The sequence below is a fragment of the Pituophis catenifer genome, unplaced genomic scaffold (genome assembly GCF_029215685.1).
Source record: "Pituophis catenifer annectens isolate HBS135680 unplaced genomic scaffold, rPitCat1.0.hap2 SCAF_3, whole genome shotgun sequence".
NCBI classification, from domain to species: Eukaryota; Metazoa; Chordata; class Lepidosauria; order Squamata; family Colubridae; genus Pituophis; species Pituophis catenifer.
Window position 1 is genome coordinate 37,374,079 of NW_027256883.1, and position 27,176 is coordinate 37,401,254.

At 37.1% G+C, this 27,176-nt stretch overlaps 1 protein-coding gene across 1 annotated transcript in view; it reads right to left on the minus strand.

Moving 5' to 3' along the window:
• CUNH8orf34 (chromosome unknown C8orf34 homolog) overlaps positions 1-27,176 on the minus strand; it is an 82,823-nt gene that overhangs the window by 43,243 nt on the left and 12,404 nt on the right. The window contains exons 2-7 of the mRNA XM_070940984.1: positions 14,710-14,857; positions 13,734-13,865; positions 10,977-11,105; positions 6,499-6,527; positions 4,398-4,567; positions 1,558-1,724 (exon numbers count right to left, since the gene is read on the minus strand). Coding sequence (XP_070797085.1) covers positions 1,558-1,724; positions 4,398-4,567; positions 6,499-6,527; positions 10,977-11,105; positions 13,734-13,865; positions 14,710-14,857 — 775 coding nt within the window. The remainder of the gene's footprint in view (positions 1-1,557; positions 1,725-4,397; positions 4,568-6,498; positions 6,528-10,976; positions 11,106-13,733; positions 13,866-14,709; positions 14,858-27,176) is intronic.

Here is a 27,176-nt window from a genome sequence, read left to right on the forward strand (position 1 = left end):
AGAAAGAAACAGTGAATCAATGCAATGCACTAGACATTTATCACTATTGAAGAATCAAGAGACACAGATGGAAAAATAACATTTGATATTATCTTAGATAATTAGTCTTATCTAATTCTAGTGTTTCAGGGTATATTTTTAAATTCATGTTGTGCCTAATTTAAGAATAATTCCAGAACACAACCAAACTTGCTTGTAATTTCAAATGACAAAGAAATGATGCCCAGTGATAGATTAATGGTCATTGCATCTTCTGCCACCAATAGCCTCCCACCGACCAGTCCGCTCCCACAGAGAGGGTCTCCTCAGGATGCCATCGGCCAAGTTATGTCGGCTGGCGACACCCAGGGGGAGGGCCTTCTCTGTGGGAGCCCCAGCCCTGTGGAATGAACTGCCCCCGGAAATACGTAAGATCTCCGACCTCCGGGTGTTTCGCTGCGCACTGAAGACCCTGTTGTTCCGCCAGGCCGGGCTATCAACATAATAGTTTTAAATTGGGGTATTTTAAATTTCTGGGGTTTTAATTGAGCCAAATTTATTTAATCATTTTAAATTTTAATTGCTGTTTTGTCTTGTGTTTTTAAATAGGCTGTACACCGCCCTGAGGCCTTCGGGAGAAGGGCGGTATAGAAATAAAATTATTATTATTATTATTATTATTATTATTATTATTATTATTATTATTATTATTATTATTGTTGTTGTTGTTGTTGTTGTTGTTGTTGTTGTTGTTGTTATTATTATTATTATTGTTATTATTATTGCAACTCAGTTCCAATAAACAATACTTCTAGATACTAACTATATATAAAAACAACATTCTCTCTTTCTCCTACACACACACACACACACACACACACACACACACACACACACACGTAAAGGTTAATTTATATAAAATTTACATACTTTTTTTTTTTTAAAAAAAACTTGACTGTAGCAATTTATATCTCTCTAGACCAGGGTGTCAAACTCAATTTCATTGAGGGCCGCATCAGGGTTGTGTTTGACCTCAGGGGGCCAGAGTGGACACGGCCAGCTCAACGTCAGGGGGTGCCTGTGGTGGCCCAAGCGCTTTGTCAGAGAAAACGGGCTCTCCTCCTGCAACCCTCCTGAGCTCTGTTTCCGCTGGCAGAGGCACTGTGGCCCAGTCCTTCACTGTTTCCCAGGTGGCCCCACGGGCCAGATCTAAGCACCCCGGGGCTGGATCTGGCACTCAGACCTTAGATTTGACATCCCAGCTCTAGACTTTTAAACTAAGCATATAATACCTAAGCAGACATTTGGGAACCTGACTTCAGATTCCAAATTGAGTCTCATAAGGATAAGTGGCACAGTGGTTAGAATGCAGTATTGTGGGTTACCAGGAGTTCGATCTCAACCAGGTCAAAGTTGACTCAGCCTTCCATCCTTCCAAAGTTGGTAAAATGAGGAGCCAGATTGTTGGGGCAATATGCAGAGAGTGGTTTACAAAGCACTATAGAGCAGTATATAAGCCTAAGTACTAATGCTATAATCAACTGAGGACACATTAAATGAATTAAGTTTTGCATTTACCCAGCAGTTCCATGGCATCATCTTCATTGTCAATATCTTCTTCGGTTACTGAAGGAGTTGTGCTGGGTAGAGAATCAAACGAATCTTGTGAAAGCATCGCAGCCAGCAATTTTTTATGTTGCTGCTGCTGATGTTTCAGTCCTTTAGTCTTCGGTTTCATCTTTAAACTAGAAATAATAGTTAATCTATTAGTCTCATTAATAGCGACTGTTTGACCAAGAGAACCTATATATTTGATAGAGAGGGAGATTAAATAAGTCAATCATCACATAATTAAGTCCTTTTGATTTTGTTAAAGCAATTTCTGTAAACAGGGGAAAGATAATATAAATTAATATAATAATAATATATTAATATAATAATAATATAAATTAGAGTAAAACAAGTCATCCTGGACTGTGTAAGATAACACACATACGGTGTATACATTATATCTGTAACTTGGTTATCTATACAGTTGCCATCATACAGAAGAAGACTATCAGTGGAAAACACAAGTCAATTCAGAAGAAAAATTTTAGGGGATAGGAAGATGTCTTCATCAGAGATGCCAATCCAATCATCATGGCAGACAAATGTTAGTCCCATCTTTTGGCCTACCATTATTTATTTACAAGGTGGATAGTAAAATAGTAATTGTGTTCAGGTGAATATAGTAAAATATATTCACATTAATCAGAAGCATGCTAAGCCAAGTTCCCCAACTATGTAGAATTCAGCTGAGTAAAGATTTAAAGAACTTCTGGATAAACAGAGGAATTTGAAGTAGGAAGACTAAAATTGCCTTTACCACTTATCAGTTCTGAAACCCTAGATTATGAACTTTGATCACCGCAGTTGACATAACTGGCAGCCCTAAGTCTAACAAAGAAATTTCCCAAGAAAAAGAAAAAGACAGACAAAGGGAAAAAGAGCGAAAAAAGACCTACAAGTATACAGGGTATATTAACATTCAGGCCCCTTAAGCCAATCACAATATGTTTTATTAATTAATACTTTTTCTGAGACAATATTACTGTACTTAGGAATGTTCAAATGTCTAAGAAGGTGTTTAGAAGAAAATGGCAAGCAATATGAATATTTAATGTAACTTATATAATAAATTGTCTACTGCAACAATGTTTTGGTATACCCTGTATATACAGTATTTAAATGCCTTGAATTAAAATATATAACCACATTACTTTAAAAATCCTATGGTTTGATATATTCTCAATTATTTTCAAGTAATAACAATTGTTATTAGGTCTCTTCATATAACCGCATGTATCTTTAGATCATTTAATATAGTAACACTTCAAGGAATTAGATTGGAAATATTTAATCAATAATATTCTTCCGTAACTAGTTGATTTTGTAAGACTGATATCTTTGGAACTGATACAGTAAATATCTGAATAGACAGCCTAAGTCAAAAATAAAACCTATGAGTACATTCTAGAAATTTTTAAACTTTATTTTTTATTTTAAAGTATTTTAAATTTTGAACTAGAATTACAGCAAAAACTAATGTTTCCCTATCATTGATGGACAAAGTCTAAATCATGATATCTCTTTTCATTCTCATTCTTGGTCAGCCCATGCCATGACTACGCACCTCCTTTCTGATTCCCTGGGCCTTTAATTTTTGTTTCATGCCTACTTTGAAACACAGCTCATTTCCCTAGGTTTGGTCTACTGGATTTGCACCTTCAAATGCAACAAATAGTGCAGTAGTATTTTATAGTACATACAAATGCATATGAATGTACAAATGGATAGTCAGCTATAAATGGGAGGATGCTTTTCATCCTAGCAGAGAGAGAGGAATCTTTGCAAATGGAACTTGTCAAGATCAGACACATGATCCTGGCTTTCAAGACCCTATTCCCATGACGGCAAACCTATTGTATGCATGCCGGAAGTGGCATGCAGAGCCATCTCTCCAGGCACGCCAGTTATTGCCCATTGCTCTTCCGGGTTCCGGCATACCGGCCAGCTGGTCTTTCCACGTGTGAGAGTGCCAGAAACTGGAAGAGCATGTACGTGCCAGGAAAGTGAGCTTCCAGTTTCCTTCGTGCATGGTGGTCTTCGCACGTTTATGCGCATGTCGGAAACCGGAAGACCAGGTGACCAGTGCACATGCGCACACTGGAAACTGGAAGACCAGCTTCCCGGCGCACACATGTGTGCCGGGGAACTGTTCTTCCGGTTTCTGGGGCTCCTGCACCCACCCAAGTGTGAACTCCCGTTTTGGCACAGTGCCAAAAAGGTTCACCAGCACTGCCCTTTTCGCTAGTGTGAAGAGGACCAAACTTTTTTTATTTCTTTTTCTCCTGATGATTAAGATAGGATCAAATAATAGTAATTCTGATGAGGCACACTTGACAAATGTTTATTTTTACATGTATTCCTGCCATCATTCTTATCAAGACTGATAAATTATCATCATAAGAAAGGGCAACTTCTTCCCCACCATTTAGCTTATCAGTGTTAATGCTATTGGCAAAGAAATAGTTAAGGTACCTAAAGCTGAACAGTGGAGACTTGAAAGCCACAAGTGGCCTATGATGTGTGTGGATGCTCCAGATATGGCATAGATAACACACTAGTTTTCTTATTTTAATGAGGTCTTATTTTTCTATTATCTGCATATGTTCTTATAAAGGTATCTGAGAATATACTCAAGAAATGAATAGAAGGTCCATGCAAATGTCTGCTATGTTCTCATTCTGTATCTGTCTTAGACAAAGTAGGAAAGCTTCTTTTACAGCAAAATCAAATAAAATTAACCTGTTGTAAATGGATATGACATGGGAGACAGCTATCTCCCAATTATTCACCACAATTGGAAAATGTACCTTCCTCCAGGACTGCTACTATCTTCACTGTCCCACTGTTCCATTTTGCTTCTTGGTACTGGAGGCTGCAACATTTCATCAGCCAGTGGATCTGCATCATTTTCTTCACGTCCTATCCATTCTCCAACTACCCGAGGCCGAAGAAGTGAAGTATTAAAGGCTGCTGTTTCCTATTAGAGAGAAAATCATTACTTATTGGCAACAGTATGGATAAACATAATAAGTTCAAGCAATTCAAACACAATTGTATTTCATAGAAAGGTACAACATACATAAAGGCATCTGGAAAACACTGGAGCAGGTAAGACTGCAGTTTAACATTCAAAGAAAAAGTTAACAGCATTTCTAGATAGTTAAAATTATTCTGTCATTATGTGCCATTAAGTTGGTGTTAACTCTTAGCAATCACATAAAATAGATTTAGTCTAAGTAGATCTAGCTTGACCTGATCCTTTAAGTTTTTTAACAGGTTGCCCATTGTAATTGAGCTCATCCACTTTGTTGCTAATCATCTTCTTCTCTTTCTTGGCACCTTTACCAGCGTTATAGTCTTACAACACATTAAAACTGCATTTCTAGACCAGTTCAAAGAAACATCTATCCCTAAAGCTCCAAGATTGTGCTTTGCATTGGGACTTGAACATTTCCCTTAGAAAATCAAGCAGAGATTGTTCAATTCTCTATCCTTCCTTCCTATCTTCCTTCCTTCCTTCCTTCCTTCCTTCCTTCCTTCCTTCCTTCCTTCCTTCCTTTTCCTTTTAGATACTAGCTGCTCCTTATTAAAGATGTGCCTGTATTTGTATTTATTTTCCTCAGTCTGAACACCACTATTGTGTGCCATTTCTTTAATGAGCAAAGTAGAGTAAGAATACCCATACTGGATCTGACACATTCTTCTCTGCTGTGGACCCAAATACTATACTCACCACTAATGTATATATCACTAGACTCTGGTTGGTATAGAAAAACATAAAAACATCACCTACAATAAAGCATCATAAAACCATATTGAACATAAAGTACAATAATTTCTCCAAATCATAAAGGGATATAAAATAAGAAATGGCTGAAATCCAATTACTATTAAGCTTGGAAAGTCAGACTGAATAAAATTGTTTTTATGGCCTTGCAAAATGTCAGTAATAACATTTTGGGCCAGTGTGCTGCTCCCAAGCGTGGGGCCTGTCTACTGGTCCAGGTCCCACTTACCAAGGAGGTAGGACCTTGAGTAGGTAGATAACCTGACACAATTATTTTACTAAAGATGATCCATCACATAGTATATATAAAATACATAAAGAATGCTATCTTGTGCAATCTGCAATGAACCTGTCATATTGCTTTTCACAACCATTGTGATCATTGTTATATGTTGCTGACAGCAAATTTTAGAATAGCACTTTGAATTTCAACCGATTTCTCCAATGTCTCCTAGATGTGATAGGCCCCTGATGGCGAACCTATGGCACGGGTGCCACAGGTGGCACACGGAGCCATATCTGTGGGCACATGAGCGTTGCCCTAGCTCAGCTCCAGCATGCGTGCGTGTGCCAGACAGCTGGTTTTCGGGCCTTCTGGGCCCACCGGAAGTCAGGAAATGGACTGTTTCCGGCCTTCAGAGGGGTGGGGAAGGCCATTTTTGCCCTCCCCACGCTCCAAGAAAGCCTCTGAAGCCTAGGGAAACCCACTGGTAATCTTTTTGCTGTCGTGTGCCAAAAGTGGGGGGAGTGCAGGGGGGTGTCACACGTGCATGTGCAGGGGGGGCGGGGCACAGGGAGGAATTGAATTATGGGTGTGGGCACGTGTGTGTGTGATCCCCCCACATTCCCCCTGCTTTTGGCACCTGACGGCAAAAAGGTTAGCCATCACTGTGATAGGCCCTTCAACTTTCAAAAAATTACATAGATGACACTTCTCAGACCTGGTGATTCCAAAATTTGTAAACATGAAATGAATGAAATATATTTTCAATTAAGAATTTAATCTACCTAAATTAAATTCTGGTAAGGATATTGCCAATGTAGCAAACTTCCCAAATTATTTTTGCATGCTTATTTTGTGAAATACAAGTTTGATGTAATTTGATAAACATAATTCTTACCTTATTGAGCCCATCAGAAATTGCAATGCCTATAAATAGAACAATATTATACTTAATTATAAAGATAAATAAATAAAGCATAATTGCTTGTAATCTAATGTCTAGTCAAGGCCTGGTTGAAATGCAATAATGAAATTCTTTCAAATTATGTCTGAGAAAATATGCTGGCATATAATGCCTGATTACTCTCACATTATTCCCACAGCCTCTATCTCCTTGTGGGAATACCTAATGTTCTGAGTTGATTGCAATATTTGGAATTTTTAAAGCATATAATTGATGCTCTCACAAAGTGGCTGCCAATGGGTGGCTTATCTATTTATGAGATAGCTGCCATCATAAGCATAACTAGTTATAGCATACTGATTTATTAGAAAGCAATTCAATTATGTTGCTTCATGTGTCCCTTCTATCATTCTAGAGGGTTTTCTACCATCCTGTTTCTTTCTTTCTTTTTTTTTTATGAGTGGGTAGACAGTAGGATTGCAGATTGTTCAAAGGAGATGATTTGCAATCCTTGGAAAAAGGTTCAGCAAACTGCCTGTATCTGCAAAGAAATACTGCCAGGAACATTTTATGCAAGGCTTCATGCAAGGCTCAAATAAGAGAAGGGTATTTTAATTATTCAGAGAGATTCTTCATCTGCAATGTGACTTAATAGACACATGCCCCCACCCACCCCTAAAACCATTTACCATTGTTATTATCTAAGAATGCCTTCTGTTACTGAGGGTTAGTGTTTTATGCCAATACAATATGAAAAAGTACATACATTTACAAAGGACATATATTGAATAAAAACACTTTGCTTCCAGTTGTTAATCAATTTTTATTTATTTATTTATTAGATTTTTATACCGTCCCCTCTCCCGAAGGACTCGGGGCGGTGAACAGCCAAAATTAAAAAACATACAATATAAACATTAAAATACGTTTAAAACAGAATTAAATCCAAAATGGCTCCCCAATTTAAAACGCCTTACCCATGCCCCTATAAATAAGATGAATTTAAAATTTAAAAATTTAAAATTTCCACATTTAAAAAGGGGGAAGATTTAGGCCAGGCCAGCTTGATAAAATAGAAAAGTCTATTTTTAATCCTGGAAGGGTTAATTTAGCAATGAGAATACACTTCAATTCTTCAATCTCTCACAATGTGGGGGCTTGCAAGAGGTAGAAAGTATAATCAACTTTTACAGGCTTTATTTGGTTCAGAAAACCAAATAAAGCCTGTAAACACACCACAGTAACCCATTTTTGGTCATTCCCACATATGATTCCCCACCCCCTCAAGTTTTAAATCTCTGTTATTTGTCCTTTAAAAGATATCTATTATTCCTTATTTCTCAATTATCAAGTGACTCTGCGTTTATTTGTTTGCAGTGTTTGTTCTGACTCTGATTTCTAGGATCAAGCACTTTGGTTTCATAGACCAGTTTTAGGTTCTGACTACCAAAGACATGCTGGTTTGCTTCTGCTGGTTCCTCTCTCAGGCATATCCACCAAATCAGTCTGCTTGTTAATAACATACCATATCCTTATTCTAATTCATTGAACAAATACACTGAATGTATGTATTAGCAACCATGAAACATAGACCCTTATAATTGTGTTTAGTTTGTTTTTATTTAAAATAAATGTTCATTTAATTATTTAAATTAAATACTTATTTTGAAACATATGAGTTCAGAGTGGTATTTCCATTGATCCACAGTTCAAATAACTGATATGATAGCTTTATTACAGTAAGGAAATAATGTGCGCAGTCAATTAAACTCTTTGTGTCGGTATGGTATTATTCCCTGATGTACAATAGAAAGCCTATTCAGATGGCACTTCTCTGAAATACATTACAGCATATTTTTCTAGAGGGAAGAAGGAAGAGGAGACCATAAGTGCTACAGAGTTCTATACAGAACACTTAACAATTGTGCCTATCTTTAAAATGTTCTCCTATTAATGTACACTCCCTGCTTTGATAACTGTATTTACTGGAACATTTTCCTACTAACAGTTAATTTCCATTTTTATGCTTCTTCAACTTTATTTGCAAGATTCACATAATATGTCTCTTAAAATGAAAGAAGCTTTACTTCTAGAAGCCATTTTAGATTCATTCCCAAGGGACTTACTTTCAACTAAATGCTGGTGAGTTTAATGTAACTCAGGTGATTTTTATCACAATAGCAGAAAAGACATAAGGGGCTTACTAGATTCCCTTCTGCCATGATATTTCAAAATGTATGTTCCTCAGATGGTATCTGTTTTACTGAGAACAAAAGGCTGATAATAATGTACTTTTCTGAAATGCCAGCAGATGGCCTTATTAAAGACTGGGTGTTCTTAAATCTGTTGAATTAAACATTCTGGTTTAACAGTACAGTTAGGATCATTTTTCTCTTTTCTCTTTCAAACTGATTACAGTGGATGAAAGTAAAATGGATCATCAGAATTTGACTGTACTTCTGATGCATTCATTTTAAGAATGATTTAGTCTACATCAAAAAACCTGTAATTCAGCAAAAAAAAAAATCAACAGCATTATATTCTTAGAGAATTTATTTGAGTACAACTGTATAGGATATCTATAACAGAAATGCAGGAGGAGTGGCAGACCCTGGGAGGAGTCAAAAGAAGAATCAGCGCAGAGTCTTTACATAGCCATAAATGGTCCACAATGGTTCAAACTTCTTGAATCCCACAGACTAGAGTCAAAATAGTGCTGTTAGTTCAGTAGATTCCTATGCATAGGCATGAGTAGCAATGAATCAATTTAATTGGAACTTCATGTGTCTTTCATGCCTGATGATAAATAAAGATTTAACTCTTCTTCAAGCATTTAAAAAATATGCCAGCATTTTGCACAAGGACAAGAGTGTGAATAATCATGTTAGCTCAATTGCAACAATGTACCAATTTCTATGTGTTTCCAGTGTGCTTCTTCCCTTGCTTTGTGTCTATACTTAAAGTACCCCTGAATGAAAAATAGCTGAGCTATTGATTTATTTATAATTTGTATGCCTATAGTGAATGAAAAAGGAATCCTGTATCAGTAAAGGCTCAAATGGGATTCTAGCAAAGCCAAAATAAGCTATATAGAATTTGCCCCCTATTTTGGTGCAATATATAGATATGGAAAAGGACTGAACTGGTGACACTAATTAATACAAACCTATGGCTCTATATATCATTATGGAATATGGCTCTCTCGGTACACATTCATATGAAAAAGTACACTTTTACACTTTTACACTGTACACCTGTGGCAATCAAAACATGTGGAAGATATAATTGCTACTGTAAAGTAATAACTTAATATGAAAAGTTGAAGATATTTGAAAAATGGTATTATTTTGATTCCTTATTGCAAAAATTCTTGTAACATTAAGCTGGCATAGTGCTCTGGAGAAGTTCAAAGAAATATTAGTATTTAGTTGCCTTTTCAATACTGAGTTCCAACATGGGCAGTATTAAATCAGAATATTATTCTGCCATCACTTCTCTAATGAGACAACAAGTTTATTACCTACAATATTCTTTGGCACATGTAACTTGATCTCTGTCCTAAAACTGGTCAGTCAGCCTGAATAAACCATAGGGATTTTATAAACACGAAACATATCCAATGCATATTAGAAATAAAAATGGAATGAAGTATTGCAGTAAAAAAAGATACTACACTTCAGTAACTGCAACATAAAATTAAATTTAGTTTACTATAAAATGCATTGTAGCAAATTTCAGCCATAAAAACATTTATAATAGCACAAAACTGATAGGACGACAAATATAAAAAAGAATATATCTAGAGATTTTGCTGGCATACTAGAACTCAAGTACAATACACCAATCTGTCATTGCAAAGTATCATTCAATGTCATCTTAATCAGCTACTGCTTTTCGAGAAATTACATAAAGACATAAAATTCTTTTAAAAGTGAATAGAGGAGGAAGGGACTGAAAGGCTCAGAACAGGGGTAAAATTCAGCAGGTTCTGACAGGTTCTGGAGAACCGGTAGCAGAAATTTTGAGTAGTTCGGAGAACCGGCAAATACCACCTCTGGCTGGCCCCAGAGTTGGGTGGGAATGGAGATTTCACAATATCCTTTCCCCAGGAATGGGGAGGAATGGGAGTTTTGCAGTATCCTTCCCCTGCGACGCCCACCAAGCCACAAAGCCACGCCCACAGAACCAGTAGTAAAAAAAATTGAATTTCACCACTGGCTCAGATGGATGCTTTTTAACTTTACAATTAAGTTGAGTACAATTGAGTGTCATCTAATGTCCTTTAAACTGTGCAGAGAAATATTCAGACTTAATTCTGTTACTATGTTTATCACAAACTGTTGCTACTATTTTTAAGATTATTTTAATGAAACACTTGTAAAATGTGTATTGCCTTCACTAAAATTATTTCTAATCTTTGTGTCATAGGATTATGCTTCTTCAGTACATGCCTGACGTGTTGATCAACTTACTTTGAGAAAGATTTTCAAGAGCTTTGCCAAGTTTCTTACTTTCTTGAAGGATATGATTTAATTCATCAAAATCATGATGCTCTGACTTTGACTTAAAGTCCCATTTCAGGTGTCCTACTGATCGTGGCACTAAATAAAATAAAGCACAATTTCAGGTTATAAATACCTGGGAAAAAATCTGGCTTCCACATGTGCTAAACTATCTTACCAATGCTCACTTACATGTTGCTTAGTCAATATCTTAAAACTGAAACTAGCTTTGTAGCTTTGTTTCTATAGAAACTGGTTTTCACCTCTTTATGAGCATGCAATCATTTCTAAACATGCTGAATTTAAATAATTAAAACTCAATCTTTCTAATTATGTTACAGTGAAAATTGAAGTAAGTCTTCTTTTCAGAAAGTCTTCTGCAAAGTATTCTGGCGGAAAAAACACTGCAAGAGGATTCATTTTTTTAAGAAACAAGAAGTTTACATATATTAAGAAGCAAAATTTTAACCATAATATTTATTTTTACTACTGAGATCTGAAGTGAAATATTGAAATGCTCTTGCTAGTTAGATGTCATTTCAAGATTCTCCAATACATTCTTTCCTTCCCCAATTCACTATTGGGTTTTTCCCCCCAGACCAATAGCATTCTGTAGTTACTGAGTATGCTCAATCCTCATTGGTTTGTTTGGGAATTGTTAAGTGTGTGTGTGTGTGTGTGTGTGTGTGTGTGTGTGTGTGTGTGTATGTATGTATGTATGTTTGTATTAAAGTAAGCATGCAAATAAATAAAATTAGGATTTATTTGCTTATTTCATCACTTTGGTTTTGTATGTAACAGTTCATAGGAGTTTTCATCATTAAAATGTGATGAAATAAATGATGTGGGATTACAGGGACAATAGTAGAGTCTTTTTTATTTCCAGAATAATAACCCACTTTTCTGATTGGAAATTACTTTGACTTCTTCCTTTCCATTAACTCAGCAAAATAAAAGTCCTATAACCATGTGATATAAACCCATGGAATAGATCTTCTCCCTTTAATGCTTAACTTCAAAGAACTGGGATGACAATAATATAAACTTTAGAAGATCCTGAATGATGAGACAAGAGCCCATCAAGTCTAGTATTCTTCTGATTTATAATAGCCAAGCATTTCTAGACAAGCTCATAAATATGGACAAGATGACAATAGATCATATCTACTGTTGCTTTCTGTCTGCTAGTATTCAAATTACGATGCCTGAGATTATAGAGACAGTAAAATAGCCATTGACAGCTTGATCTGCCGTGAATTTTTTCATTTACATCCCCTTCTCTGATGGCAGAATATTCAACAGTTCAAGAAATATTTCTTTTTATTTCTCCTAAATCTCTCATACATTTGTAAATGGGGGGGGGAAACGGGACTCTATCCACATTTTTCATATCATAGGTATTATTTATTTATTTATTTATTTATTTATTTATTTATTTATTTATTTATTCAATTTGTATGCCGCCCTTCTCCGAAGACTCAGTAATATGTATTACAGTAATATGTACAGGTATTTTCATATTGTGAGTATTACAGTACCCACAAATTTAAGTAGAAGGAATAAAAAGCTCCTTTCACATGACTTGAGGCTTTTTAAATTACTCCCACAAGTAAAAATAACCATGAATCTGCAAATCTTTTACTGGCAAGGTAACAGGAGATATTTTTTTTCTTCAATTCACAATTTTAAATTAATTCCAATTCCAGTTTCAACTGCATAAAGTAAAATGCCTTCAACAAAAGTAGCACCAGCTCATTAAGAATTGCAATGATTACTATAGTATTTTTTACTGAATGTTTAGGGCACAGGTGTCAAACTCATGGTATCATGTTGCCGTCTCATGATGTTTTTCCTCCTCGCAGAGCTGTAGTGGGCCTAGCCTGCGTGTGACACATCCAGCCCACAAGCCGCCAGTTTGACACCCCTGTTCTAGGTTTATTCATTACTCATTACTAATATTTTTAAAACTTTTCCTGAATCATATTATTCAGCATTTATTATAGCCAGCCCTGAAGTTGGTTAATTCTCCTGGTATAATTCTTGAATTATTATCTTTTACATCAGATGCAATGCCTCCCAAGTAATATAAGAAACATAATATATTAATATCAAGAAGGAATTTTAGGGCTTTTCTTGTTTCTTATTGTAATGAACTACTTTATTCTTTTTACATTTTTTCTATGCATGTACTTAGGTTAGGTTTCTTTATTTCTAAAAAAAATTCTGCTATGTGGTTTTCAATATGTAAAAACATCAGATTAAAATTTAGGTACATAATGGAGTTAAACAAAAACCATGTTTTCAAGAATCTACACTGACATTCTAATTCCAATTTAACCATAGGCCAAACAAATGTATCCATGTTCTGTAAAGGGAAAGTAGAGGCTGACCTCAGTTGGAGCACTTGATACTTGAAAAAGTACAGTACGTCTACACAAATGCATTATCTCATACATATCCAAATGAATATGTATAACATGAATCCTGCAGTCTGAATATTGATTAGGCAGGCAATAATATTTGAACCGCACTTCGTCATAAGCAATAGCATTGTATTATTATTCTACATTATTCAGGCCACTGAAAATCACAAGGTAGAGCAGGCATACATTTATTAAATAAATTTAAAAATTAAGTTTATAGACACCCCCACAGAAACATGAAAATCAAAATATCAGTATAGAAGCTGGGGAAAAAAATCACAAACTATATTTAATACTTCCTTACATGATTTAGAATCTGGTGATGGAGGAGAAATGCTGGATACTGCAAGGTCACTTTTTGATTTTTTAGGCTTCTTTGCATTTGTCTTCCAGGGTTTATCATAACTTCTGAAATCCCTTCTGGCTCCCTTATGTTCTGATGGAAAAATATATTTGCTTAAATTTTTCCAAACATAAAGAAATCATAACTCCACAAATAAAATAATAATAATTATATAGCACTGTTTTAATGTCATAACGTTGCTATGAACAAATATTTTCATTCTACAAAATTATGACACTCTTTTGATTTTCATTTATGTATGCCTTTCATAGATGTTCATGAAAAAAAATAAACCATGTAGTTCAAAACCGCATTTGCATAATAGCTTTTTCATAATACAAAATATATTCAAGTATAGTAAAGAGACATGAAGGACTCTTTTTGAACATAACCATGTAACCAAATAACCATTGCTACTTCTTTAATGTTTTTTGTTTTTTTAAAAAAACTCTTGGCATTTACCAGTATAACTCTGTTCATAGGTTAAAAAGATCCACAGGTAGAATGAAATACTTATCTATGTCTTTAGTTTATTACCATTATCAGATGGCCAGGACAGACTGGAAATTTACACCTGGACTTTAGGAGGGATATTCAAAGAGGAATTTCTTTAAGTATACCTATTAATATGTGATGACTTGGATTTCCAACTGAGGGACATCCAGATTGTATGGTTTCATTGCCACTTAATAACTGATGAATTAATGTGAAGATATTAGGCTGAAATAAAGAGTACTTGATTTATAATCCCAGGTAAACTTAGGGATAAGTAATTTAATAAATTAAATGTGGACAGACGTAAGTACTTTGGATATACAAAACACATGACCTCTAGGCAGATAAGTAAGATTTAATAAAAACATAACAATTTTGATAAACAGTGATTACAAAAAGTGTTCACTTAGATTCCCCAATGAATAATTTTTGTTCTACATACCTGAAGCTTCACTCTCTGCCCAAAGAGCAGCAGATCCAGACAAAGTTCTCTGAATGTGGCCGTGATTCCCTTGTTTGGACTGAAGATAGTCAATGAGAAATGGAATTGGATGATCAGGAGTCTCTGTTATTAGCTTGGTCATCAGTTCCTTAAAAACATCAAGTGAAGATGTGTCAAATCATATAAGAAGTTCATCTTGTTTCAGTGGAAGTTTGATAATTAATCTTCTCATTAATCAAACCCTCCTTTAGCCTTTTTTTTTTTTACAAAAAAGGTAAAATATTTGAATGCCTGAAAGATTATGACAAAACTATGTATTATTGAAACCAGCCTCAAAGAGAGCAAAGCTGCCAAAGAAAAACTGAATCAGAAGTGTAGAATTCTGAGCCACGTAATTTATTTTTTACTTTAAAATAAAAGCAAAAAACCTATGAATTCTTCTCCTTTAACCATATGAAAAGTCCAGAAGTTATTTAATTGGCAGAAAGGGCTAGCTGGATTCAGTACATTCTTTGTTTGAATATGGTTTGTGGAGTAAGTTTCAAAGAGCAGAAAATCATAAACCATGGTTTAAAGCCCACTTTGATTAGAATCAAGCATTGCTTGCTGTAAATCCAGTTAATAATTCAACTCATTTGGTTTATGTAAAAATTATTTTTATTAAAATGATCATATGCTTTTCTTCATTTGTATATTTTTCAAAATCAGTCTATAAAATGTTAAAGGAAATAATTTATTCTTTAATAAGTACCTGACAACTTCCAGCTCCCAGCATAGAAAGGACTTAATTCTTTGCATGCAAATTCATTATTCCAGATAATTATGTAACCTTCTCTTTTATTGCAACATTTTGTTCCCTGGATTTCACCTTGTTGAAACCACTATCTACATGCTTTAAAAAAAAACTAATGCTTTGAAAGGATTTTTGCAAATGTGTTTCTCAGTTAAAGTGCTTTACTGCTCTCTTTTAGTAATCTTTTCCTTTTTGCATTTCATTATCTTTCAACACCAATAACCTGTAAATCATCAAGAAAATCCAGCTCACAGGACTATCAAATCCCTCAAACTGACTTAGTTCAACTAGTTATGATGTTTTTTACATATAGAATCCTGTGTCGAGCACATTTAATTTAAAATATTACCTTTTCTCTTTTTAAAAATGATAGAATAGTTTACTCTGATTTATTTATGGTTTTTATTATTTCATAAGTAATGAAATACATTCCGTGCCTACACAATTATTCTTAGTGAACACATGGTACCCCAATGAATTCTTTTCATTCTTGGAAGAAGAATGTTGCAGTAGCTTGCTCATTTGTTCAAACGTTCACATATCTATGGGAGTAAGCATGTTTGTGCAAACACCCACCCACCAATTTTCCTTCTCTATACTGGGCAAACACTGCAGATATTTTGTCTATAAAGCATAATGTTGTATTTTGATTATTACTCTCTTCTACCTGTCTTTCTGTCCTTTATGAAAACAGGAGGAACAGCATCCATATTTCTTCTCTTGGCTTAAGACAACTATAGTATATTTTTAAAGGGTGGAGTAGTTCTGCCTTCCTGAAAGCCCCAAGAGAACCCTGCAACATATACAGAAACTAGCCTTGAGACTAACCATCAGCTTTGAACAGCAAGAATAGACAAAGGAATGGATGGATAAGATAGTGAAAAGAGTAGGACAATAGTGCTGGATGAACTGAGATGAATATATGAGCAACATCCAGGGCAGTTATAATATGCATACCATTGTAACGCTTGCAGTGATTCCTAGAAGTAAACACCCAGCTTAGAAACATGGTATTTCATCTACACTATTCATCCAATTGATTGAAAAGAAAAGTGATTCAACTGTTTCAGACATGCAGCTTTTCTTCAATTTCCCTTTCTCCTAATATCACATTTCCCCCATAATTAGATTGACCGGTAACTTCCTTTTAACAGGATCTTGAAAGAGATTTCTAAACATCCAACTTCTCAAATTGTACAGAGAAAACAAATGTCTGTACAGAAAGTTTTGCTAGCCTTAAGTATTTCTTATCTGATGTTGTAAACCAATATGCCAGACAGGCTGTCCATGTCACGTTGGGTGGCCAAGCATTTTATATAAATATATTATTACTGGTTTGTCACACAGTCAGCCAAATGTTTGGACAAGATTTGGCATTTTTGAATACCTATTGAGTCCTTCCCAAAGACCTGGGATAGGCAGATGCTATCTTCAATGGTGTTAAAGGTATTGCCGCAGGATATAAGCTGTTGCATCAAGAAAAGCTGCTTTTGCAGTTGACGAATGGTGATTTTGTCAATGCTGATAGTTTTCAAGTGGTGATCTAACTGTTTGGGGAGTTCATCTAAGGCGCCTATTACTGTTGTTACCACCTTTGCTTTCTTTTGTCATGATCATTCTATCTCTATTTGGAAGTCTTTGTATTTTGTGATTGCTTAGGAGAGCAACCAGATATTCAAAGCATTTCAGAAAGTTGCATGTCTCTAATAAAATCAATCTAAAACATGTTAAGAAGTTGCTTTCTCTCTTAGCCCCTAAAATAGGAGTGTCAAACTCGCGGCGTCATGATGGTGTCACGTGATGTATTGGGACTTTTTCTCCCTTCGCTAAATCGGGTGGGGCCAGCATGTAACACATCTGGCCCGTGGGCCATGAGTTTGACACCCCTGACCTAAAACATCCCAGTAATATCGCCACTATCAGCCTCAGGTACATTGGTTGCAATTTTTTTCTGACCATCTAAAATGGTATTTTTAGACTAAAGGAGAAATGTGAAGATTCTGGCTTCAATGTATTTCTAAAAGCCATTACTTCAGCATCCTGCAGGCACAGAGTTTTGCTCTAAAAAATATTTCAGATGTTTTCAAAGTGCTAAATGAAAGAAAAATTAAAATGCAAATGGTTCAGAATTGAATTTCACATAGAAATAAAACCTCATTAATTCTACAATAAGAAAACCATTATCAATTCAGGAAAAAACTGCAGTCTTCCCATTAAGCATATCCTTCAGTTCCATTTTCCTAAGGTTAAAAAAAATGAAACAGACCCCTTAACAATTCAGTAAGTAATAGATAGGGACAAAAAGAGACACTATAAGACTACATAAAATGTTATATATTTTATCTGTTAATTTCATACCTTCTACTCCTAAATGTTTGTCAAACTAAACTTGGATAAAAATGTTTAAACACGAGACTTCCGGTTGGTGATTTGCAGCGACAGGGTGTTGAGTGAGAGCTCGCTGCTCCTCAACACCTTTTAACATCGCGTTTTGGGGATCCCCTCGAGGGACGTGGGACCCGGAGAGCCCTGCGGGCAAAAGAGGAAGCCAGGCAAGCGGGAAGTGGGTGCGATCACCTCTCGCTTGACCAGGCGGCTCTGCCTAGCCAACGCGGTGAGCCGGCCATTGATGGCGGGCGCGAAGCAGCAATAGCCAACAAAGACGGGAAGCTAAGAAGAAGATCGGAGGTGCGGTGACAGATTCAAGCCTATTCCCCTATACCTACGATCGTGCAGCAGAGAGGGGATCGGTGGTGTCGGGAGAAGAGTGCTCGGAGCGGCGAGAGGCAGAGACGGAGAAGGTGGAGCAGCTTGTACTCCCGGCGATCCGACAAGCCGAAGAGCAGACGAGAAAACGGGGAGAGTGGATTGCGTCTGTAAGGAGCTTTGGAGAGTGCGGTGTGGTGAGAGAGTCAAAGAAAAAGGAAAGACCATCGGTGTGGCTGGCTTTTGGTATTGGGATCGAGTGGAAGAAAGCAGAAGAAATACAGTGACTAGCTGTTAGAGGCTTGCACCAAACAGGAAGTGCTTCCATTGAATCGGAAGAGTGGAACAGCAGCGGTTGAACAAGAAGACGCTCTGGCAGAGACTATTACCATCGAGTTTGGTTGGAGCCCAGCAAAGAGGGAAATTGAAGATCTCCTATTTGTACTCTAAAATTCCGTAAATACTATAAACACTATAAAACAATATATTTATACTCATATATTTATATGTTTATATCTTTCCTATCCTTCTCTTGATTATTTGTGATATTAATAAGTGAACTTTGTTTTCCTCTCTAACTTTATAACTTTATAACTAATATTACTTAGATCTCTTAAGTCATTTTATAGATATATTTATATATATAAAAAAAAAAAAAAGGGGTTGATTATGTATGAGAATTTAGATTTCCATAATTAGTACTAGTTTAGGGAAAAGAGGGTTGGATTTGTATCTTACTAATTAAATTACTATATAAGATTTTATATTTATTATATCTATTTATACTTATTGTAATTTATCTATGCCTATTTATAGTTACTTATATCTATTATATCTATTTATATCCAACCTTTATTAAGATCTGAACTTAGAACTTATTAGTTCATTAACTTATTGTGGTCAACTTATACAATTTAGAATATATATCTGTATTTATCTATATCAATACTACCTATTAGGAACTGAATTTAGAATTTATTAACTTAAAATAATTACCTGTATTGTTAGCCTTTAACAATTTATATATATTACTTACTCTTTTCTAAGATTGAATTTAGATTATATTAAGCGATTAATTGATTTGTATTGAGATTTTGTCTACCTATTTGGAGGGGAACTAACTTATTGAGAGTGTAGAGAGGACCAATAAAGGAGCGAAATAAAGGTCTAAGAAAGCTCCTCAGAGAAAACGTGGCAAGTGCCACTGGATGAGAATTTGGAGAAAGATAGAGGAGATAATAAGAGACCAAAAATCGGTTCTGAAAGAAATGGCAAGTCTGATCTCCACAATTGCAAAAACTGCTAAAAAAGCGACATCTATACCTACCTTAGCGATGTCTTCCCCAGCCACCCAGAAATCAGTAGAAGGTCTCCAGAAACTAGACAAACCCCCTATAACTCCTACATTGCAAACGGTACAAACATCCCTTCAGTCAATCCAAGAAACAATGCTTGCGATGCAAGAAAAACTTTTGAATAGTCACTCCGAATTAAAATCAGACATCCATGCTCTCGACTTTAAAATGAATGAGATTCAAACGGCTATTGCCAGTAACGAAAATAGAATTTTAAAAGTAGAACAAAGAATTGAAAAAAACGAGAAAAAACTGGACACAGTAGACCAAACTTTGTCGGCACAAAATAAAGAAACGGAAGACGCGCTGATCCAACTTGAGATGGACAAGGCCTCGTTTTTCTTGCGTTTCCAGAACATCCTGGAAGATAAAGATGAGGATTTAGGTGATAAGATAGCGGAGTTGATTGCAGGAACTCTGCAGCAAGACAAGCAGGAAATAATTCGTGAGATTGATGAGGTGTACAGGGTCCAGACAAATTACGTAAGAAGAAACAGACTCCCCAGAGAGGTCCATGTGCGCTTTGCTAGAAAAAAAGTTAGGGATATTCTGTATAACATAGCCCGGGAGGAAAAAATTATATATGGGGGAAAAGAAATTAATATTCTGAAACAAATTCCGAGAAGAGTGAGGGAAAGGAGGAGAAATTATAGGTTTTTGACAAATTATCTAAACAGGAGAAATATAATTTTTAGGTGGCTTTTGCCAGAAGGACTGCAAATTTCTTGGCAAGGGAGGAAAATAAGAATTGATTGTCTAAGTGATGCTCAAGACTTTTTAGAACAACTAAGGGGAGGAGAGGAGGAGCAAACCAGCAAGGAGGATAACGAGATAGTAAATACGGAAGAAGAGATATCCCAAGAGCAAATTACTAGGGAAGACATAGAAGAGGAGAAGAAAAAGGAGGATACTGAGGAAAAAGGGAAAAAATCAAGACCAGTGAGAGCAGTAACTTTAAAAGGTAAATAAGAACAAGAGACTAGAAACTAATTTCAGGAATGAACGATACCAAGATCATATCGGTAAATGTGAATGGATTAAACGATTACAAAAAAAGAAGGATAATATTGTCGAAATTGGTGAAACAAAATCCCGATATTATCTGCATCCAAGAGGTCCATATAAAAAAAGATGAAGCTGAATATTTAAATTACTGTAAATTTGGTAAAGTATTCTCCTCACTAGCTGAGAAAAGGAAAAGGGGGGTTGCTATCTATGTTAAGAAAGGAATAATGGCAGAATGTAAATATAAAGATGAAAAAGGGAGAATACTCATAGTTGAAATAATGAGGGGTAATTCTAGACTGCTTTTAGTAGGGGTTTATGCACCGAATAAAAAACAAGGGAAATTTTATAGGAAACTGCAGGAGCAGTTGGCAAATTGGGCACATCTTGAAATATGTATGCTAGGGGATTTTAATGGAATTGTAGATCCAAAGCTTGATTATAAGTGCGATATAACCAAAAAGAATAAAAGATCCCCCTTACCAAAGGTTTTTTTTGATTTGGTGGATGAGATAAATTTAATTGACATGTGGCGTACCTTACACCCCCAGGACAGACAATATACATTTTACTCCATCCCACAGAACTCCTGGTCCAGAATTGATATGGTTTGGGTTACTAGAAAATTGGCATTAGAAATTAAGAAAGTTAACATGGGCATCAATACTTGGGCAGATCATAAGCTCCTTGAAATCAGTTGGTCCCATGGTATGAAGAAAATACAACAGAGATGGAGCTTAAGGACCAATCTCCTAAACGAAAAAGAGTTCACACTCAAATTGAATGAAGAAATCAAACGCTTCTTCTTAGAAAATGGAAATCGAGGGACAGCCAAAGAAATTGTGTGGGACACTATGAAGGCCTATGTCAGAGGAGTAGCCATCTCATATACTGCCTTTAAAAATAAGGAAAAAAGAAAGAGTAGAGAAGAACTTACTCAAAAATTATTACAAACCGAGGCTGAATTACAGCAACGACCGGGAGATGAGGTGACGAAACAACAGTGGTTGATGATGAGGCATAGACTGAACTTATTGGACCAGGAGGAGATAGCTCAAAAAATAAGAAGATCTAAGCACTATTGTTTCGAGAATGCTAACAAGTCGGGGAGATGGCTGGCATATAAATTAAAAAAAGAGAAGGAAAAAAACCAAATATTAGCTTTAGAAGATCCTCAGGGCATCCTGTTGACGAAAGAAGAAGACAAATTAGAAAGCATAAGAAAATTTTATGAATGTCTGTACAAAAATGAAGGAATTGAGATAAACAAGGTAGAACAGTATTTGTTGGAAGCCAACCTTCCTCAAATTCCGGAAGAAGAAAAGGAAATGTTAAATGAAAAGATCACCATAGGGGAGTTAAGAACCGCCTTATCCAAAATAAAGAAGAATAAAACCCCAGGCCCGGATGGTCTCCCCGGAGAATTATATCAAAAATTTGATGATGCTCTGAAACTGGAATTGCTAGAAATTCTAAATGATGCTATTGCTGGCATAACAATCCCAGACTCCTGGAGGGAAGCGTATCTGACGATCATTCTGAAAGAAGGTGCCGACCCGAAACAGATCTCCAACTATAGACCTATCTCACTGCTTAATGCAGACTACAAAATATTTATGACTATAATAGCGGAGAGATTCAAGAAAATTTTAAACCGATGGATACATAAGGATCAAAATGGTTTTCTCCCAGGGAGACAGATTAGAGACAATTTGAGAACAGTCTTAAATACCATTGAATATTATGAACAACACCCTGGAAAACAGATGGCTTTAATGTTTGTCGATGCCCAAAAGGCATTCGACAATCTGAATTGGACCTTCATGATAAACCAAATAGATCTAATGGGATTCGGGACTAACTTTAGGAGGATGATAGAGAATATTTACCAAAATCAGAGAGCAAATATATTAGTTAACGGAGGCAGAACCCAGACATTTCAGATTCAAAGAGGAGTCAGGCAGGGATGTCCTCTATCCCCCTTACTTTACATCCTAGCATTAGAGATCTTACTCAGAAGGATTAGAACTAATGAAAGTATCAAAGGCTTGAAGATTAGGAAGGAAATATATAAAACGCAGGCTTTCGCAGACGACGTTGCCTTCATATTAGAAGACCCATTAGATACCGGCTCAAAATTAATGCAGGAAGTCCAGAACTATGGAGAAGTCGCGGGCCTTAAACTTAATAAGAACAAAACCAAAATAATTGTGAAAAATATGACAAACCTACAAACGAAAGAATTAGAAGATATATTAGACCTCCAGGTAGTTAAGAAGATAAAATATCTGGGAATATGGATTACGGCGAGACTCTCTTCATTAAAAGATGATAACTATATCCCTCTATTGCAGAAAACTAATCAAGATCTTGATAGATGGAGGAGGCTTAAATTGTCCCTGACCGGTAAAATTGCGGCGATCAAAATGAATATTTTACCGAAATTTTTATTTCTATTTCAAAACATACCGATATCACTAGATAAAAAAAATTTTTCGGATCTGAATAAACATATCAGGAATTTTTTGTGGGAGGGTAAGAAATCGAGGATTTCTCTCAAGACACTTCAAGGGAAAAGAAATTTGGGAGGGTTCGGGCTCCCTGACTGGGAATTATATCAAAAGGCGGCAAAAATAATCTGGATAAAGGAGTGGATCAAATTACAAGAAGGTAGACTTTTGACACTAGAAGGACACGATCTCCTTGAAGGATGGCACGCCTACCTCTGGGACATAAAGGATAGGAAGAAAACTCATTTCCATAAACATAAAATTAGAGAGACATTGATTCGTACGTGGCTGGAAATTAGACAGAAGATATATACCAAGGTTCCTAGCTGGTTGTCGATTATGGATGCTCTAGTGGCCCCAAATAGAAGAGGGAATTATAAAATGGGCACATATAAGGATATCTTGGATGAAGAAGGGAAGCTCAAACCCTTGGAAGTATTGAGGGACCAGGGGTATATTCTGGATTGGTGGAAATATCTCCAGATTAAGTCTAGATTTCAAGAAGATAGAGATAAATGTGGTATTGAAATGAAATATGGATATTTTGACAAAATTATTTGGGGACCAGATAAGAAAATGTTATCGAAAATCTATAACTTTATATTAGATGAGGATAGAGCCGAGAAGATAGCTAAAAATCAGCTAAGCATTTGGGAGAAAAATTTAGGATATGGCCTTAATTTCAATGATTGGGAGATAGCTTGGAACAGAAATCTCAAAATAACGAAATCCGTAACATTTAGGGAAAATCACTACAAAATGTTGCATAGGTGGTACCTAGCCCCGGACAGGCTGGCCAAAATATTTCCAAATTCCTCTGCTTTATGTTGGAAATGTGGAAAGACGGTCGGCACCTTTTATCATCTGTGGTGGACCTGCCCTGAGACCAAAAAGTTTTGGTTAAAGATTCGACTCTGGCTCTCGGAAATAATGGGACAAGAGATAGCCCTGGCCCCGGAATACTTCCTCTTAGGTATGATTGAAGATGGTCTTGACAACAACAAAACCCAACTGGCAATTCAAATTATTACTGCGGCTAGATTAGCCTTTGCAAAACTCTGGAAATCCAACTCTACCCCCTCTGAAGAAACATTAATAAATAAAATTCTAGAGTGCGCAGAGATGGCTAAATTGACGAGCGAGCTAAAAAACGAAGAGAACTTTAAGTACTACGAAGTTTGGGGAATTTGGTATAACTGGTTAAAGAATAGAATAAAAATAAAAATATGATAATAGGCTACGATCTGTTAGACACCCGAAATGGACTTAATTGTATAGAAACGTAGAGAACTGTATAGAACTGTATATTGTATAGCTATGGATAGATTTCATTTAATGTTTGATCTAATGAAATGTGTAACATTGCACCTCGGATTAAGATTGTGATTGTATATTGTCTTTTTAAAAATTGGAAAATTCAATAAAGTATTTAAAAAAAAAAATGTTTAAACATTCCTGGTCAAATTGAATGTTCTAATGTATCACTGAAACATTTAATGTCAACAGTGATGCCTAAAATTTTATATACGATATATGTATAGTTTATATATCATAACATTTCATTATTTCTATGTCAACTGGTAATTTCAGTGATGAGATAAAAATATAGGGAGCTATTTCACAATGAATTAGAATACCGATCACTCTTTAACAGATTACCAATACTGGGATAAGTAACTTGATAGCATCTAGTTTTCTTTGATAGCACTTGCACTAGCAATAGCACTTATATATCACTTCATGGTGTTTTACAGCAATGTCTAAGCAGTTTACAAAGTCAGGATATGGCTCCCAACAACCTGGGTCCTCATTTTACCAACCTCAGAAGGATGGAAAGCTTGAGCCAGTCAGGAATGGTCTGTGGACAGAAGTAGCCTGCAATATGTGCCTTCTAACCACTCTGCCACCACGGCTAAAATTACAAATCTCACAATTCTTTGTACTAAATTATGTTAAAGAAGACCAATGAGAATTAAAATCTAAAACATTTGGGGTAAACAAGTTCCTAACTTCTGGTCTACATTTATTTGCATAGCTTTTTGCATAGCAGAGGGGATATCTGGGGTGTTGGAGAGCCGGAGTATTGCGGTTGTGACTGGGAGAGGTAGAAATGGCAGGAGCCGAGGAGTAGGCTGCTCTCGGGGAACTATGACTCACTGTCTCAAAGCGATTACTTGTTCCGGCCCCTCTGGTTCTGGTTCACCGGGCTCGCCTCGTATACCTGGTGACTTGGGATGTCAGGGCCCTGGCCTCAGGATGCTGCTGTTTAATGCCAGATCTGTTGTTAACAAGGCCCCCCTCATTCGGGACTTAATCCTGGAGGAGGGGACTGACCTGGCATGCATAACTGAGACCTGGCTGGGCCAGGAGGGGGGTGTGCCCCTCTCAGAGATGTGCCCAGACGGGTTCCAGATATTGCATCAGCTGCGACTCCAGGGAAGGGGTGGAGGAGTGGCAGCTATTGTCCAGAAGAGTCTTTGCTCTCGCAGGATCCCTGCCCCTGAGATTGTTGGGTGTGGTTCAAGTTGGGCTTGTTGCTGACGTACCTGCCTCCCAGATGCATTACAACAGCCCTGCCTGTGCTGCTAGAGGCGGTAGCCAGGCTGGTGGTAGAGTTCCCCAGGCTTATGGTACCGGGGGACTTCAATTTGCCCTCACTTGGCGAATCCTCAGATGTGGCTCAGGAGTTCATGGCTTCCATGACAACTGTGGACCTAACCCAAGTAGTTCAGGGTCTGACTCATAGGGGGGGACACACACTTGACCTGGTGTTTCTCTCGGGGCTGTGGAAATATGATCTGGAATTAAGGGGTATAGATGCTTCTCCCTTGTCGTGGTCAGATCATTTCCTGCTGAGGTTAGACTTGAGGACGCTACTCTTCCATCGCAGGGAGGCGGAACCGATTAAGTGGTTCTGCCCCAGGCTCCTAATGGACCCTGAAGGGTTCCAGAAGGAGCTTGGGGAGATACCTGACTCCCTTGTCCACAATCTGGCTGAGTCCCTGGTGGCTGCCTGGAATAGGGCAGCATCTGGGGCACTGGACCAGATTGCGCCTTTGCGACCTCTCCATGGCAGTGGATCCAGGAAAGCTCCCTGGTTTACCAAGGAGCTCCGGGAGATGAAGCGCCAGAAGAGACATCTAGAGCGACGCTGGAGGACCAGTAACTCCGAATCTGACCAAACACTCTTAAGAGCCTTTATTAGGACTTATTTAGTGGCGATACGGGTGGCAAAATTTTCGCATTTTTCCACACTTATTGCATCCGCTGATTCACGCCCAGCCGCCCTATTTAGGATGACTCGCTCCCACCTTAATGTAGGGGGAGTTGAGGAGCCCTTGCAGGGTAGAGCTGAGGAGTTTGTGCAGTTTCTGTCAGATAAAGTCGCTCAGATTCGGATGGACTTGGAGTCTGATTGTGCAATTCCAACCGAGATGATGGGGGCAGGTCTTAGTCCTATTGTGTGGGATGAGTTTGAGCCAGTGACTCTTGAGGAAGTGGACAAGGCTGTAGGAACGATGAGTTCCTCCACTTGTTTGTTGGACCCGTGTCCCTCCTGGCTGGTTCTGGCCAGCAGGGAAGTGACACGAGGCTAGCTCCAGGCTTTAGTTAACGCGTCCTTGAGGGAAGGGGCCTTCCCGCAACCATTAAAGGAAGCGGTTGTAAGGCCCCTCCTCAAGAAGCCTTCCCTGGATCCAGCAGAATTAAAGAACTTTCATCCAGTCTCCAACCTACCCTTTGTGGGAAATGTTGTAAAGAAAGTGGTGGCACTTCAGCTCCTGCGGTCATTGGAGGAAACGGATTATCTAGACCCTTTCAATCTGGCTTCAGGCCTGGCTACAGCACAGAAATTGCTTAACGCATTGTAAGCCGCCCTGAGTCTCCGGAGAAGGGCGGCATATAAATCAAATTAAAAAAAAAATTGCTTTGGTCACGCTGATGGATGATCTCTGGCGAGCCCGAGATGGGGGTCATTCCTCCATCTTGGTGCTACTTGACCTCTCAGCAGCTTTCGATACCATTGACCATGGCATCCTTCTGGGACAACTAAGGGAGCTGGGAGTGGGAGGCACCGTGTTATGGTGGTTCTCCTCCTAT